Consider the following 18,551-nt stretch of genomic DNA (forward strand, 5'->3'; position numbering starts at 1 on the left):
CCATTTTCGATGCGCCGGATCACCTGAAGCTTTGTTGAGAAGTTCAGATTCTTTGTCTTTTTTACGTCCATAGGTGCCATAGCTCATTAGATGACAGCAGTCATGCACACTACAATCGGCGCATTGAAACAAAGACATGCACAAGAAAAATGCTACAGCCCCGCACTGGTCGATGGAGTTGACTGGCGCCGGTCGTGTTGAGGAATCAGCAGAGTCAGTGAAGGAATGACTAAGGCACAAAGGAAAATGAAGGAGAGAGAGAGGGAGAAAACTCAGCGCAAATGCGCCGTTGGTGGTAGTTGTGCCAGTCGTGGGGTGCCGCGGGCGCAACCACCGTCTGGCTCTTTCCAGTTCTCTCGTGTCTCTCACCAGTGAGGAGGTGATGCCTTCACTCACGACAGGTTTTCTCTCTTTCCCGAGGAGGCATTACTTGCAAACGTCGCCGCTTGCCTCCGTGCGGTGTGTTGTGTGACCGGAGATGCGAGTGTCGTTGGGGAAAGCGCACCTTCCAGATGCCCGGCGCGGCGTTTTAATTATCGAACAGCCGGCGAAACTGGAGTTCGATATACTACGCAACTATCCTATACTTTTACATAGTGTTTTCAAGGGGATAATCTTCGATATAGCCAATAATTAGAAATATGCGGGTTAGATATATCCGGGTTCGACTGTATCTGCAGCTGCTATAAGTGGTCTTGACTGTATCTCATTAGGTGTCACCAAGAACAGCTGCCAAAGTTAGATTGCACTTTCAAAACTGCAGACACATGTGCATAATATGCAGACATAATTTGCATATTGTGCTGACATATATATTAAGCTTGTGCAAATATAGTCGTTTTTTTGGTTTGAGGCAAATTGCAATTTTTTAAAAATAATTTCCAAACAGATATTTCGAATAATTCTGGCATGCAAAAAATGATTGAATGGTGCAAAAGGCTTTTTCAAAACCATATTTTTTGAACACAGAGGGCTAGTACGTGATTAAAACGGAGAATGCATTGAAGCCTTGTCACACTCATTGAAGCTGTGTCAAGTTTCTGCAAAAGAAGTTGGAGGAGGCAACCTGCATGCGGAGCCGACATATCTATAGGATGTAGACGTGGGACCTCCAACTGCTGCTTTTAAGCGTTGACTCTGTGACACCTGCTAGGCGTACGCACCGCGTGCCCAGTGCCCAGCACAACCCTGCATCAGGCATTGGAAAGGGAGTGCCCATCTTGCTGCTATAAAATTTCAGCTCAACATTTATTTTTGTCCTTGCACTCTTACCAGGAAAGAAAACTCTCGTGTGCTTCTCCCTCCCTCTGGACTTGTGCAGAATGCGGTCACTTGTCAAGAATTAGCCAACACATGAAGCTTTACATCTCAGAAGCAACAAAAATCAGGCGATCAAGGATAGAGAAGTGCCCGCAGGGCTAAGATCGTGTTGTATGGGGGTGCTTGTGCTGTGTACTCTTCTGTCCTTGTGTCTGCACTAAACCTTTCAATAGCTGAAATGTGTCTCGTGCTAGTAGCTCATTCCACAGAAGTCAAGGGAGCTGCGCATCCTCCATTAGAGAGATTTAACACAACGCAATCCACTTCTGCGGGGAGCCACTGCACATGCACAGCTTGCCCTGAGGACGGTGCAGGCGCCGGCCAGCTGTTTGTTCCCGTCAGGACAAAAAATCCCGAGCACACTGGCAATGCAGGGACGCAGATCGTCCTGTGCTAAAATCTCTCTACGATGCACACCGCCGTGCGGCTGGTGTGCACCGCAGGTTGCTCAGCCACATAGACCTGGCAGGTAAACATATGGTCTCCACGCTTCCGCCTGCTTGTGTCTGTTGCTGCGAGCATGCGCATCTAGCATACACACGGCAGTGTGTGGCGCAGAGTTGGCGCTGTGGTTATGCACACTCCACAGTGTCATCTTTCGGGAAGTATGCTTGAGCGAAACTACGCGTAGCAAGAGTTCCAGAAACATTATTCACTCAAGACGAATACTTCGAGATTTCGAATACTGAACGTTCGGATCGAATCGAATACTTTGCTATTCAACCGAATATTCAAAACTATCAAATAACTGCACATGCCTGATAATGACGCAAGATGCAGCGATGGCATAAAGGTAGAGCATCTGCCTTTCATACATGGTGACCAGGGTTTGTATCCCAGTTCCACGCACTTCTCCACAGGCTTTAAAAAAAAAACTCCGCACGTCGATGGAATTGCAAAACCAGGCCTGGGGTGCAGCCTGACGTCGGTGACTAGAACCCACAATGCACTCCCTCATCAGAGCAGGATTTGACCACCCTGGTGTGGTACTTGGTCATAATCTTCTTTGAAGAAACCAATTGATCCTTGGCCCTCAGTCCCCTGCGGCTGCGGAGCAACTGATCAAGGCGGCAGTCAGACCTGTGACACAGTTTAGGGTGCTAAGAATTTCTGGCTACAGATAGGCTCTCATTGGGAACTCAACCTGGCAACGTTTAACACTAGAACTTTAGCTAGTGAAGCTAGCCTGGCAGTGCTGTTCGAGGAACTAGCGGGCATTAAATGGGATGTCACAGGGCTTAGGGAAGTTGGGAGGACAGGTGAGGCATGTACAGTACTAAAGGACGGGCATATACTGTGCTATTGTGGATTAGTGGGCAGACGAGAACTAGGTGTGGGATTCCTCATCAATCGGGATATAGCTGGAATTCTATACTATTAACGAGAGCGTGGCAACTATCGTCATTAGGCTCAATAGGAGGTACAAGCTGAAGGTGTGCAGGCCTGCGCACCTTTATCCAGCCATGATGACCAGATTGTTGAAAGCTTCTATGAAGACGTAGAATCGGCAATGAACAAAATAAAATCACAAGAGACTGTACTCATAGGAGACTTCAATGCGAAAGTATGCAAGAAGTAGGCCAGAGACCTACAACGAACAAAAGAACAGGTAGTGGACGTAAAAGAGCCCCAGTGGTGAGAATCAAAATGAAATACCATATATACTCATGTAAGGGCCGCAGTTTTTTTCCGAGATTTTGATGGGGTGCGGCTCTTACACGAGTCAGGCCTATATCTAACCACAGAAACATCGCACTGTTGCTGTGAATGTTCTAAAATATTATGTAAATGCTGCTTAATGACCACACATACTTTATTCAAGGAAATTCCTCGTCACTTTCACTCCGGCAGCTACTTGAAGACCTCATCTAATGGACACCTTCGCAGAGGTAGTCATCTTCGGTGCCATCCATCCGGTTCGATATTCCAGTCAACTTGGTTCGAATTCCAGTCTGCACCAAATGGAGAGCACGTTCCGGTTCATAAAGTGTTGAAGCCATCCCTACTTGCTTTATAATTCGGAAGCGGAATGCCCATGTGGCGAGCGACGCCAACGGCTTTCACGCAGATATGTCTGTTGACACTGCATAGCTGTTTTTTCTTGTTGTCGTGACATACTTCACAAGTTCCTTTTCAAGTTTCGGAAACTTGCACTGTTTCCCGCTCTCTCCTGTTTCAGTTTGTACCAGTGAGCTGTTCTTTCTGGTTGCTCCACTAACGCACACACTTCTCGTTGACGTCGAACTTGCGTCCAGCCTTGCGTCCAGCCACCCGCTTGCCGCGTTCTTCGGTTTAAGTGACGAATTTCAGCTTGGAAGGCCGCGGTCAACGAAATAAAACTTCTGCTCATCGTCACTAAGTGGTAAACATAAGCCACGATCCACTGAACAATTCTGCACGCAGTAACCACAATGCACCAACACACTGCCCACGACCATACCAGCACACAAAGGAAAAATGGCTGCTGGAGCGAAACAATTGCAAAGACAAGACCGCGTCCCCACGTGATCTCAAAGCACTGATGATGTAGGGGGGTTGAAAGAAGCTAGCGCCATCTAGTAGCGACCTGTGAAATTGAGCTTTTTCTGGTGTACGAATTTTCGCACTTAGCAAAGAAAATAATTTCTTTTTTTCAAAATTTCGACTCCAAAGTTGGGGGTGCGGCCCTTACACGTGTATATACAGTAGCCTTCATACCATGCGCTCACCCTGGTATTGTGATGTGGAGGTCCTTGGAAAGGTGCATTGTAGCGATTAGAAAATGGTAAGGTCTCGAATTAGCTTAGGCCTGAAGAGAGAACGGAAGAAATTAGTGAAGCGGTAGACCATTAACGAGTTAGCATTAGAGGGAAGTAGAGGAATTCAGGATATCATTGCAGAACAGATATTCGGCTCTAACTCAGAAAGGTGATCGTAATGTTCAAACAATGAAAGATAATTTCACACCTCTCAATACGGAGTGCGGATTAGAAGTAGGTGGTAGGATGGTTCGACAGGATACGGGTTCTCAGGAGATGAAAAATCTGATTAAGAAACGCCAAAACATGAAAGCGTCTAACCCTATAGACAGAGTAGAACTGGCAGAGATATCAAAGTTAATAAACAAGCGCAAGGTAGCCGTCATAAGGAAGTTTAATATGGTGAAAATCGAGCATGCTCTAAAGAACGGAGGTAGCCTAAAAGCGGTGAAGAGGAAACTAGGCATAGGTAAAAACCAGATGCATGCGTTAAGAGACAAAGAGGGCATGTCACTAGCAATATGGATAAATAGTTAAAATAGCCGAAGAGTTCTACACAAGTCTATATACCTAGTAGCCAATGTAATCACAACGTTAATGAGAGACAATAGCGCACAGCAATGGGACACCCCGCCAGTAACGAAAGGGAAAGCATAGACGGGAGATTGTGCTAGAAAAACTAGCCACCCTGTATAGGCAATGCCTTATTTATTTATTTTTATTTATTTATGTACCCTATGGGCCCAGAACTGGGCATTATATATGGAGGGAATGTGTCAAAGAAGCAGCAGCCGATAACAAATGATGGAAAATGTACAGCCTGGAGCGGGTGTATCATCTCAAGTGTACCAGAAGCTTGCAAGAACGCTAACATTATCTTAATTTATAGGAAAGGAGCCATCAAGGACTTGGAAAAAATTTCAGACCGGTCAGATTACTGTTTGTTGCCTACAGGGTATTTACTAAGGTAATCGCAAATAGAATCGGGGCAACTTTCGACTTCACTAACATGGCAGTTTTGGCATGTTGGCATTACATGACAGGATTGAACAGTGAACATTGGACAACGGCACCAGGCAAGAAATGACGATACACATGGGCGCTGATTTACAACAGTGGATTTCGAAATCCGCCCAGAATATATAGGTATAACATGGCCAACATCGCGCATGCGCTACATGTAGAACATTCAGGCACTGGTGGAGGTACAAAAGTTTCTTGTTGGTAAGAGCGATTGGTGGCTTCGATGTGCAAGCGCCACCTAAACGATCTATAATTTCAGCTTCAATAATTTCACGAGTCACTTCACACCTGTTTTTATAAATAACATTGCAGTCTTGGTAGAGTGCCAGACACGTTGAAACCTAATGTGACTCGCCATCTTCACCTGCACTGTCATGATGAGTCTTACATTTTCTGCAGTGAACATCAAGGAACTCGCATCGCTTTTTTCAGACATGTTGTTATGGTGGTCCCGAAGGCAATCATTCAGACACCTACCACTTTGGCCAACATAGCTTTTCCCACATGACAATTGAATGCTGCAAGCAATTAAGTTTTCACATCCAATGAACTTGGCTCGGTGCTTCTTTTTGCACTCTTTTTTATTTACACCACTGCGCTTGGTCAATCTGCACAATTTTTGCAGCTTGTCAGGGGCGAAAAAAAGAGCTTTTACATTCGGCTGTTGTCCGATGTTTTAGGCGGTGAAAGGAGCCGTGTATGTACGAGATCACAGCTATCTGCCGTTTAGGGGAACGTTGAGAGGTGATGGAGTCTTTAAACAAATGAGGTTAAAAATGACTTCTGCCAGGACATGTGTGGGGAACCCAACAGCTCTGAGATGCAGAATCTTTTCGTTGAAGCTGACAGCCACAAATTCGGGGAAAGACATGTTTAGAGTGTTTCTCAAGCATAATCCTGCAATACCGCTCTTTACAAGTTTATTGGGTCGAGCAGATTTTCTGGAAATATGAGCCATGTGCAAGTAAGCCACTGCTGCTGTTTGGGTCACGCATTCCAAACTTGTAAAGTGGGGTATTGCAGGATTATGTTTGAGATACGCTCTAAACAGATCTTGCCCTGAACTTGTGGATGTTCGCTTTCCTGTTTAGACTTTGTCCCAATCCGTGCGGTCATCTGCGAGATGCCAAGGGCAGCACAGCCAGGCTGAGCTCGTGAAAGCGTTCGGCACCCGTCATCCATGCACATGTCGCACGGGGAAATTTAGTCATGTCGAACTTTAGAATGTGTGCAATACAACTGACCGCTTCCTCCGGCATATTGGTAATAAATTCGTGATTTTTTTCAGTGAAGTTTGATTTTCCGGACTGTCCAATTTTTCGGTCGTTTTCGCGGTCCCTAGAGTCCAAAAAATCGGTCGTCGACTTTATATCCCAAATATTAGAGCATCTCGCGTTTATGTTAGCACAACGTATGTCTAGTGACACGAGAGTGGAATAAAACTCTGAGATGAAAGCTGGCGAAAAGTACATTCTTTGTAATATCTTAAAATTTTATAAGTTATCAACTCGGACAATGTTATGCGCTTGGAAGGCGTGTTGAGAGGATGCGGTGTCATCAACATTGTCTAATATTCAGACTATTTTCTTTTGTAGTACCAGAACCTTATTTACTTTTGTTTTAGTTGTTGCCCATATTAAAAAAATAATACTAGCAAATTTGTAGTTTACATTTCAAAGGTAAAGTTTCACGGCATCGAGACAAGGCCCCACAGACAGGAGACAGTTTCTGATAGAGGCTGTCAGCGTGCGTATATATCCCCGGTTGAATGACACGAGAAATACACTCCTAGAGTGTTGGGCTCTTCAACCATTTTTATTCGCCGGTATTCAAGTTTGTGCGTGCAGTTTGGTACTGATGGTTTATTTATAGCACGAAATATTATAGCTTTGATCTTTGTAGGATTTATTTTTAATTTGTTCATCATTGACCACCTGGTAAGTGGGTCATTGCATTTCACTGTTATATCATCAAGTTTAGGGCCTGAAAGGAGTGCTGTGCAGTCATCGGCGTATATCACACAATGGGCACTGACCTACCTTGTACAGGGGCTGCAGAGTAACTGGCAGTATGACTACAGTCCTAGGCGGAGTCTCAGCTGGACCGCATTCCTTCGGACAGCATGTCGCAAAACACCTTTGAAGAATCGGAACAACCACATTTCTGGCACTTTGTCAAAAGCATCGATTTTGAGTGCATATGGACCCTTTTCAGTGCGCAGTTGCGTGAGCACGGTGCACTTAGCCCATGCCGAAATGTCGCCAGGCACAGCGGTCTCAGTACGGATTTTCACAGGACAAAGCAGGGGCACTTCAGCAATGCATGCGGATATGCGGATACTTTGATAGCAAGTGTAGACAGTGTGTTTATTGCGCGAATATGTCCATTGCCTAAGATTTCCAGAGTAGTGCCGTAGTGCTGATTTGGAAATGGTGAAAGACTGAAGCAGACAGATTTTTGGAAAATAAACATTGTTCATGAACTATTTGGTCCTTGATACCATGCTGTTGTGCAGGAGAGACTCGGCATGGTGAAAGTGTTTGAGGCATGCCCACATTCCTTGTGCACATGGAAGGCTGGGTCTGTGTGCAGGCTTCACTACCGTGCTTACTATGCACTGCACCTGACGGAGAGGCCAGCGGCAGCAGTGCTCAAGGTGTGCAGGCATCCAGGTCAGCAAAGCCTCTGGAAGTTCGGGTAGGTTTTTTCCTTCTAGCTTGGATAGAAAGTGAACTGGAAGCAAGAGGGGTACAAGTGGTGGGAAGGAATTCCTTTCTTTTCCCTCAGGTGTGAAAACTGGGAGTGGGAGATTTGAATAGAGCATTATCACGAGGAGGCAGGTGAGCAAGTTCTTTCTCAAGAAGAGATTTGCAGTCTTTACTCAAGTGCCACCATGCAGTGACAGTGCAGCCTGGCAGAACATTGACATGTTATCCCGAGAGATGTTGTTCAGAAGCACCACAGATCAGGCAAAACTGTTAATCACATGATTACAGCGCGGAATAGACGCACACATGCGTGAAGGAACACTGTTTATTGGAGCACATGTGCCTCTAATTGACCTAAGCAAGCGTGCTGTTGCAAGGACTGTGCACAGCATGGAGGAGAGCACAAGGAAAGGTCAGCTTCTCTGCAGGGAGACTTTTGCCAGTCACTTGTGGCAGGCCACTGCTTACAGTTGGACCTGGTTTTAGCAAACATAGTTCGATATAGCCGAAATTCAGAACATGACATTTTGGTGAAAAGGCGCTCTAGAGTGGCGCACTTTAGTCAGGGAAGGGACGGCATCTCAGGTGATCTCTACAAGAGAAGTGGGGAGAGTGAAGCCTTAGCGCCATTTCCAAGGCGCTCATGGCAATTACAAAGGCCACAAAAAAAAAAAGAAAAAGAAAAATAAACAAGCGCCAGTTAGCTTGGCTTCTCTGCATAGCACCACTAGTGTGCAGTGGTTGCAGGTGAAGCACGAGCTATTGTGCATCTCAGTAGTTCCTTGCAGCGCTACCAAAGATGTGATCCGTGCAGAGGTGACATTCTGACGCTGCAGAATGTAATGCCAGTATAACATAGGCATTTCGGTATATGGGATCATCATCATCAGCCTGACTACACCCACTGCAGGGCAAAGGCCTCTCCCATGTCTCTCCAATTAACCCTGTTCTTTGCCAACTGCGCCCACCGCAGACTTTTTGATCTCATCCGCCCGCCTAACCACCTGCTGCCCCTTGCTACGCTTGCCTTCTCTTGGAATCCACTCCGTTACCTTTAAGAACGAGCAGTTATCTTGCCTTCGCATTACATGCCCAGCCTAAGCCCATTTCTTCCTCGTGATTTCAACTAGGATGTCATTAACCCCCATTTGTTCCCTCACCCACTCTGCCTGTTTCCAGTTTCTTAATGTTACACCTGTCAATTTTCTTTCCATAGCTAAGCTGAACCCTTTTCATTAGCCTCCACGCTTCTGCCCCGCAGGTGAGTACCAGTAAGATACAGCTGTTGTACACTTTTCTCTCCAGGGATGTTGGTAACCTGCTATTCATGAGCTGAGAGAACCTGCCATATGTGCTCCACCCCATTCTTATCCTTCTAGTTGTTTCCCCCTCATGATCCGGATCAGCTGTCACTACCTGCCCTCAGTAGATGTATTCCTTTACCACTTCCAGCACATCGTTGCCAATTGTGAACTGCTGTTTCTATTCTATATGGTTGAACATTACTTTGGTTTTGTGCTTGTTAATTTTTAGACCCACTGTTCTGCTCTTTCTGTCTAACTCATTGATCATGATTCGCAGTTCTCCGCCTGAGTGACTTAGCCAGGCAATGTCATCAGCGAATCGCAGTTTGTTTCGCAGGTCCATAAACTCTTATCCCCAAATTTCCCAATTCAGGCCTCGGAATACCTCTTGTAAACAGGCTGTGAATAGCACTGGCAAGCAGTGCTGTTTCAGCACTTGTGGTATGTAATGGTCGTGTTTTTTTTTTGTATGTAAAATATTTCAAGTTCAGGCATTGTTCTGTTTCTTCAGCGCCTTTTTTTTTCATGGTGGTTGTTCGTAGATGGATGTCACTGTTCTTTTGACTATTGCAACAAGTGTCGACATGACTGCTATGCTAATTGTATTTATTTCTCTTGTTTGTATGCATCAAATGCAACCTGTTTACCGCAGGGAGGAACGACCTCGTCAGGCATCGTGCCTTTTGTTGTCCTTCCTGAAGTGTATGCAAATGCACTTCAAATAATGTTCCAAGTACCTTGTAGGCAAGGGACACTAAGCTGATCAGTCTCTAATTTTTCATCACCTTGACGTCTCCTTTCTTATGAATTAAGATAATGTTAGTATTCTTCCAAGCTTCTGGTACGCTTGAGGTCATAACTGGTAAGGCATTGTGTATACAGGGTGACTAGTTTGTTTAGCTGAGTCTTCCCTCCTTCCTTCAACTGGTCTGCTGTTACCTGATCCTCACCAGCTGCTTTTCCCCTTTGCATTGCTCCTAAGGCTTTCTTTGCTTCCTCTTTTGTTACTGGCTGGATGTCCCATTGCTGTGCGCTACTGCCTCTCTCCTCTCTCATTACCGTTCTCATTGCATTGGCTACTGTATAGATTTGTGCAGAAATCTTCAGCTACCTTAACTATCTTATTCATATTGCTACTGACATCGTCCTCAGTTAAACTTTTACAGCACTCTGATGGCCAGTTTCGGCTGGTAGGATGCTCGTCTCTAGTGACGAATGATGATGACACGTTGGCTGGTGATCGTATACGCCATGTGCAACACGATCGCAGTGCCACCTGTTGACAAGCCCGCGAAGCGTGAGGGGGCCGCGTCTGGCGCTTTCCCCATTCATTTCAGTGCGCTTTTTGCGATGCGCTTGTGTTTTGATAGCTTACGTTGTGTCGAGTGTTGCTTTATTGCAAATCTATTTTCATGTAAGTCTTCAGTGATGTAAAGGAATGTACTTCTGCGTTGCTGGCTGCTCGAAACCCTTTAAGATTCTCCAGAAACACGCCTTTGTGTCCTCTCCGCGCCTTCGCTTGATAGTGGTACATTGTGGCTCTTTGAAGAGAAAAATAAATGTTTGTGTTGTATTCAATTTGCACATGTGAGCGTTTATTGCCTTTCTTAGTATTTCTGTCTCCCCCCACATTCAGTGATCGTTTTCACACGTAGTCGCCTCGTTATGGCTCGCAAGATGCAAAATAGGCACGCTTTTTGCAAATGCGACACGTCGCCCGCCTTTTGATGTAGGGTGGCTTTAAAAAAAAGAAGATCCTAGTTGTAAGTGGCTCACTGCTTCTGTATGCTTCTAACAATGAGTTGGATATATCTAGAAGAAGATGATGGCTGAAAAGAATGCATCACACAAGACCGCTTACCCACGCGGTCTTGTGTGGTGCATCGATGGACGCTCTCCGCTATGCATATGTTGATAATCTGCCAGGCCGCCCACACTGTTTATTGCAATTAGGTCGCTCGAGATCGAACAGCTGTGTTATTGCACTCGCATTTGTGAGCGCTGTACTCTTGCGACGTTACATCGCTGGTGAGAGCTTTGTAGTATGACTTCGTGGTGGTCCAAAAAGCCCGAACTTCGGAGCCATGGTGCCTATAGCCATCATTCATTGTCATGCTGCCTGCAAGTGTTTTATGTGCCATGCTTAGCTTCACAAACTTTACACAGCTTCCTCTGCTTTGTTACTGCTTGGTAATGTTGCTGGACTCATTTCGTTATGTTTGTTCATGGGTTAGAATAGATCAGACCGGATGGGATGAACCTTTCCAGGCTGTGCATTAGGTATTTCGCCTAGAAAGCCACCCTTATGCACATGAAGTGAATGTACCCACCCTTTAAATGCAAACATTAAAAAAGAAATGGTCTCCTCTGGTCATTCAGGCACCATTTCAGAGTTATGCTTTTCTGGTATACTCTCAATTGCTTTCCCTGAGAAGATCATGTCCTGGCATAGTCAATGACGAGGTTGCCAGTGAAAATGGTGAGGACGAGGGCACAAAAGTGGTTTTGGCTGGAAAGGAAGTTTCTGGATGAAGGGGGGAAAATACTGCTTTAAGCGTTGGTCCCATGAGGTTTGCCAAGAAAATGCTAGAAAAAGAGCAAAGAGACGATGAGTGATTGAAGGCGTGTTGAGTGAAAGTAGGAAAGGTGTTCCATGGCAAGCACAACACTTCGCACTCGTATTCTGTCGAAAAAGGGTTGCTGTATCGCTTCTATCATCTCGCCTCTGATGGAGAGGTTCGACAGGTAGTACTTCCAAAGTCTTGCAGTCACAGGTGTTAAGGCTTACCCACAACAGCCCGTTGGCGGGGCATCAGGGCATTAAGAAGACTGTAGATCGAGTTCTGGAATAATTTTACTAGCCGGGAGTACAGGAGGAGATTAAGAGGCATGTCAGGTCGTGCGACTCCTGTGAAAGGACGTGCCCGAAAGGCAAAGTAGGGAAAGCTCCATTGGGACGCATGCCTCTTATCGACATTCTTTTTGATCGGGTCGCTGTCGATATTGTCGCTCTCGTCGATTTTGCCACGCGGTATCCCGATGCCAAAGATAGGTTAAGCAACCGTGGCAGAAGGTTGGGTGGAGATGTTTTCGCGAGTAGGTTTTCCAAGAGAGATGCCTTGTGACCAGGGCTCCTGTTTCACTTCCAAAATGATGAGAGAGCTCAATGATCTCATTGCGGTGAAACATCTCAGCACGACCCCTTGCCATGCAGTGTGCAATGGGATGGTGGAGAACTTTAACGGCACACTCAAGGTGGTGCTGCGGAAGCTCAGTCAGGAGCAGCCCAAAACATGGGATCATTATATCGCTCCGCTTCTGTTCGCATACAGAGAGGTGCTGCAGGCGAGTCTGGGGTTTTCTCCATTTGAGTTGATATTTGGACGACATATGCGAGGACCGCTCACAGTCCACAGAGAGATCTGGTCAAGGGAAGAGCTCGGAGACCACGCGAAGATGAAATATGGTTACGTTCCCGATCTAAGAGAAAGTCTCGAGCAAACGGTCAGAGCGGCACATCAAATTTTGTTGCGTGCCGAACAGTCTCAGAAGAGATACTATTACAGGAACAGCAAGAAGCGGCATTTAAGGGTTGGAGACAGTGCCCTTATTTTTTTGCCGAGTAGCCACAATAAACTCCTGATCCAGTGGAAAGGTCCATTCGTGGTTTCTGACAAAAAGAACGACGTGGATTATTGGATCGACTTGGGCCACACTAAGAAGCTATCCCACGTCGATATGCTGAAACGGTACGAAGAGCGTGCGTCTCAAGAGACCGTGCAGGCGTCATCTTTTGTTGTAATTGAAGAAGGTGACTCAGAAGAACAACTGCCTACCCTTAGCACGGACCACGGAAAAGGAATTGAAGCCATGCAGATCTCCACCTAGCTCGATGACGACAAACAGCAGGAGATTCAGAGCTTACTTGACACGTATGCACACATCTTTTCCAAGATTCCCGGGAAGACTAATCTAGTGGAGTGTCAAGTCAGGCTCTCGACTTCTGAAGTCGTGAATACCCCGCAATACCCGTTGCCTTTTGCCATGAAGGATGTGGTTGAAAAGGAGATAGACGAGATGATGAAATTAGAGGTCATTGAACATTCAAAATCTCTATAGAATTCCCCCCTGGTTCTGATTAAAAATAAAGACAGCACCTATCGGACTTGCATCGACTTTCGACGCATCAGTGAGGTTCTGGTGTATGAGGCAGAGCCCATTCCAAGGACAGATGTAATATTTTCCGAGGTTGGAACCAAGGTGTATTTTTCGAAATTTGACCTTGCTAAAGGCTACTGGCAAATACCCTTGGAGGAAGCTTCGAGACCGAAAACAGCATTCGCTGCCCAATCCGGTCACTATCAGTTCGTCTATATGCCCTTTGGCATTAAGACAGCATCGGCTATCTTTACGCGCCTGATGTGCATTCTGTTACAAGGCATAGACAATGTCTTCATTCGTTACTTCGACGATGTCATAAGTCATAAACATAAGTCATTCCTTAGTTGTGACACCAAACCAAAGCCTATTAGATACAATGTGGGGTGGACATGGCGTTCCAGAAAATGTTTAATAAACAGGCATTCATTCTGGTGGTGTTTCACTGTATACGATACATATTTAACTCTTCCGTGAAGTGTGACCTAATTTACAATTTTTGTACGTTAGGGCAAAATTTTGTAGTATTCACCATTGCAGATGCACACTGTACTAAACTGCAAAGTTGTGAGTGACGATGTAATAGTTTATTAACTAACTGTATGGAAGCCAGTGTCAACTAGGAATGCTCGACACCTTATTTTCTGTAAGAACTGTGACATGACTTGTGCCATCTACATTTCATCATTCGTCTTTCAATGCGTGGAAAGTAGTAGCTTCATAATGCCCACTAATAGAGCAAAACTAACCATAACTCCAAAAAGCGAAGTGGCTGCTTTTATATGGTTTACACCTGTTTACTGATTGTCTTCATAGCAGAATGCCTGCATAAGCGACAACTCCTGAGGCTCTTGCTCAGGAACGAGGTGTCTAATAGCTGGGATGGACACACAGACAAAAAAAAGGCTATGCAGCACGCGGACTTTTGGCAAGTATCGCCTATCACGTCCACATTGTCACAATGCGCCCCCACGTACACGATATAGGCTTTGACCTCCGCTACGTCCACTTTCTCAACTTTCTCTGAAGGGTTACCATTTCGGATTTAGCATTCGCACAGGCGAACTCACGCCACCAAGAGAGGCAGCCCACACTATCAATCACGCAAAAATTTTTTCAGACTACATGGCAAAAATGCACTCACAAGACCAAATCACTTGGAAAGCATATTTATCTTTGTGCAGTTGCGTTGCACATTCACATCCCAACTTATTTTCATGCCCCTTCTCAACACAGATAGCTGCATATTCTCAACTGAGAACACAACATGCCGTCGACTCGTGTCCATTTCTGACTGCTACCAAGAAGTTAGCAGCAACAAACGCAGCAGGTAAAAAGCGCGATGACCAGAGTCACCTCCAGCAAGCGTGGCATTGCCGTCCCGCTAAATAATGGCAAAGACGCCAAGGTCCTCACCTGTAGTGATAGATAAACACGGTGCCAACACGTTTCCATTTTTCACAGACACCAGTGGCACAGGAACACTTCGCCTTCTCCACGGCAGATTCCGTAAAGACTTTCGTCTGTTAGCGGGATTTTGCGAGTACCGGCAGCCATGGTGTTGCCCCAAATTCGGTCTTATAGTCTCTGTTGCACTGAGAGAATGTCACAATTCATTCATTCATTCATTCATTCATTCATTCATTCATTCATTCATTCATTCATTCATTCATTCATTCATTCATTTATTTCCTCAAAGGTCTCAATCGAGACATTACATAAGGGAGTGGGTGGTTATGGCAAACAAAGGTAATTAATTATGATGAGAGGTTTTTGATAAGCCACTGAAATGCTTGTGGGCTGATGATAGTGGTAACTTCGGTGGGCAGGTCATTCCAGTCTCGTGCTGTATGTAGCAAAAATGATTGCTGAAAGGTCACAGTATGGGCTTTTGGGGGATACACTGTATCCTGATGGTGAAAGCGGTCAATGCGGTGGGCTCGCTTTATGTAGGGGTTATCAAAAAGCAAGGAATGGAAAAATTTATGAAAAAGGTTAAGACGTGCTATTCTTCTACGATGCGCAGCGGGGGGGGGGAAGAGGGGTAAGTAGGTTTATCTGTGCTTTTAGTGTGGAGATGCTGGCATTGTAGGAATAATTAGACAGAATGAAGCGTGTCGCGCGATTCTGAACCGACTCGAGGGCGTGTTAGCAAGATTATTGTCATCATCATCATCATCATCAGCCTTACTACACCCACTGCAGGGCAAAGGCCTCTCCCATGTCTCTCCAATTAACCCTATCCCTTGCCAGCTGGATCCACCCTTTGCCTGTTGAAAGTTTCTATGAGGACGTAGAATCGGCAATGAATAAAGTAAAATCGCAGTACACTGTACTGATGGGCGACTTCAATGCGAAGGTGGGCAAGAAGCAGGCTGACGACCACGCGGTAGGTGACTATGGGATAGGCTCTAGAAATAGCAGGGGAGAGTTATTAGTCGAATTCGCGGATAGAAATAATTTACGGATCATGAATACCTTCTTCCGCAAACAAGAAAACAGGAAATGGACCTGGAAGAGCCCCAATGGTGAGATTAAAAATGAAATCGACTTCATACTATGCGCTAAACCTGGCATCATTCAGGATGTGGCCGTCCTCGGAAGGGTGCGTTGTAGCGACCACAGAATGGTAAGGTCTAGAATTAGCTTAGACTTGAAGAGGGAACGGAAGAAGCTAGCGAAGAAGAAGACCATTAACGAGTTAGCTGTAAGAGGGAAAGCACAGGAGTTTAGGGTAGCGCTGCAAAACCGATATTCGGCTTTAACTAAGGAAGATGATCTTGATGTTCATTCAATGCACGATAATCTGACATCAATAATTACGGAGTGCGCAGTAGAAGTAGGCGGTAGGACAGTTCGAAAGGATACCAGGAAGCTATCTCAGGTGACGAAAGATCTGATTAAGAAGCGCCAAAACATGAGGGCATCTAACCCTACCGATAGAATAGAACTAACGGAGATATCAAAGTTAATAAATAAGCGCAAGGTAGCCGACATAAGGAAGTTTAATATGGAGAGAATCGAGCATGCTATAAAGAATGGAGGTAGCCTAAAAACAGTGAAGAGGAAACTAGGCATAGGTAAAAACCAGATGTATGCATTAAGAGACAAGCAGGGCAATGTCATTAACAATATGGATAAGATAGTTAACGTAGCCGAAGAGTTCTACACAGACCTGTACAGTAGCCAATGTAATCAGAGCGCTAATGAGAAAGACAGCAGTGCACAGCAATGCGTCATCCCGCCAGTAACGAAAGATGAAGTAAAGAAAGCCTTAGAAGCAATGAAAAGGGGAAAAGCAGCTGGGGAAGATCAGGTAACAGCAGATCTGTTGAAGGATGGAGGGGACATCGTGCTTGAAAAACTAGCCACCCTGTATACGCAATGCCTTATGACCTCGACTGTACCAGAAGCTTGGAAGAATGCAAACATTATCTTAATTCATAAGAAGGGAGACGCCAAGGACTTGAAAAATTACAGGCCGATCAGCTTACTATCCGTTGCCTACAAAGATTATTGTAGTGCGGGTCAAAAATAGCATTAGCATACTCCAGCTTGGGTTGCACAAAAGTTTGAAAAGCAAGCTGTTTATTAGAAGGTGGAGTGAGCGAAAGGTTATGACGTAAATAGCCTAACGCAGGAATAGCAGAATTTATTATGTGGTTAATATGACAAGTCCAAGTTAGGTCGCGGGAGATATTCACACCGAGATATTTGAATGTTTCAGATGTTGCAGTCTGCATGGTATTGATAGTATAATTGGGCTCAACGTAATTACGACGACAGGGAATAGACATTAACATGGTTTTAGAAACGTTTAACGACATCAGCCAAAATTTACACCAGTCCTGTATGTGAGTAAGGTCAGTTTTTAATATCAAATGGTCGGCATAGTTACTAATTGCTCGGTAAATGACACAATCATCGGCGAAGAGTCGGATATTAGAAGAAATATTGCAAGGCAGGTCATTAATATATATCAAGAAAAGGAGCGGTCCAAGTACGGTACCTTGCGGTATGCCCGACAACACCGGTGTTAAGGACGAAGGGTGTGAGCTGGCTTATATAAGGATTGTTGGCGGTTAGTTAAAAACCCTCGAATCCAGTTTAGAACACATGGATGAAGATTAAGATGTGATAACTCTAACAAAAGACGACCATGGGGGACCTTATCGCACTCTTTTTCGAAGTCTAAAAATAATGCATGAGTCGGGAGGTGGCAATCTAGGTTTAAATGTAAGTCATGCAGGAAAACAAGTTGAATGTCACAGGAATGATTTTTGCGAAAACCATGCTGACTTGGGTGAAAAAAATTGATGGATGTTAGGAAGTTAGCAATATGCGAGTATAAAACAGGTTTCATTATTCTACAAGGGACGCTTGTATGGAAATGGGGCGGCAGTTACTCGGTGATGATCGGGTTCCTTTTTTGAGGACTCGGATGACCTTGCCCACTTGCCAGTCATGTGGAAGTGAACCGGTGTTGAGTGATTCCTGGAATATGAGTGATAAGAAAAGGCTGCACGTATGTTTAATATTTTTCAGCACTTTCGCATTTGCACCATCCACACTGGTGGGTGACGAGATTTTCAGTCATTCAATTATTTTGACAATGCCGATGGGTTCAAATGTAATGTTTTGCATGAGAGGATGCGTAAAATATGGCAGATCAGGAAATTTGTCAAGTGGTTCATTAGTAAAAACTAACTAAATGCTGTGCTTAGACAATCTGCGACCTCAGTGCTAGGAATTGGAGATTCAGAACTACAGTCAAAACTCGATTTAACGAAACCCGATTTAACGAAAATCTCGATTTAACGAAGGTATCCTAATTCCCCCTCAGACGCCCATAGGGTTCAATGCTTTGACTAACCCGAAATAACGAAACCGATTCCGTGATCTGTCCCGATTTAACGAACCTTTTTTCAAGAAATAAAGGTGAAAAAGTGTTAATTTTTGGTCTATTTTGTAGACAGCACCCCAAAATTTATTGATTGCGAGTCAGCGGTAACAGCGCGGAGCATCTTCATCCCGTCGCTTTTTTCAAACTGCGCGGTGCAAAACGAGTTTTAATTTTGAGTCGAGCTCACGAGATGGCGTCAGCAGTAAAAAAGTTTCGTGCCACATTTCATAGCTGTTGCAGTTCGCGTGTTTTTTTTTGTGTGTGTTTGTGTGTTGTGCTCTGTGTTCGCTCTTGTGCGGATTTCCCCGTGCCTTTGAACGCACATCTTTGTCAAGCTCAGCTTGTTAGGCTTCCATCAGTCTAGCCTTGCTATCGTGAACGCGGACGTGGTGTGTGC

At 45.1% G+C, this 18,551-nt stretch overlaps 1 protein-coding gene across 7 annotated transcripts in view; it reads left to right on the forward strand.

Moving 5' to 3' along the window:
- The window catches only part of LOC144096738 (F-box DNA helicase 1-like), a 289,125-nt gene that overhangs the window by 73,316 nt on the left and 197,258 nt on the right, over positions 1 to 18,551 (forward strand). For 6 of the 7 annotated variants that reach the window (XR_013306837.1, XM_077629586.1, XM_077629583.1 and 3 more), the window contains exon 6: positions 7,674 to 7,778. The exons of the other annotated variant lie outside the window; for it this stretch is intronic. Coding sequence is in view for 5 of the 6 variants with exons in the window: in XM_077629586.1 (XP_077485712.1) it covers positions 7,674 to 7,778 (105 nt within the window). In the remaining variant the exon portion in view is untranslated. The remainder of the gene's footprint in view (positions 1 to 7,673; positions 7,779 to 18,551) is intronic. 7 annotated transcript variants of the gene reach the window in all.

Source organism: Amblyomma americanum, chromosome 7 (assembly GCF_052857255.1).
Source record: "Amblyomma americanum isolate KBUSLIRL-KWMA chromosome 7, ASM5285725v1, whole genome shotgun sequence".
Classification (NCBI taxonomy): domain Eukaryota; kingdom Metazoa; phylum Arthropoda; class Arachnida; order Ixodida; family Ixodidae; genus Amblyomma; species Amblyomma americanum.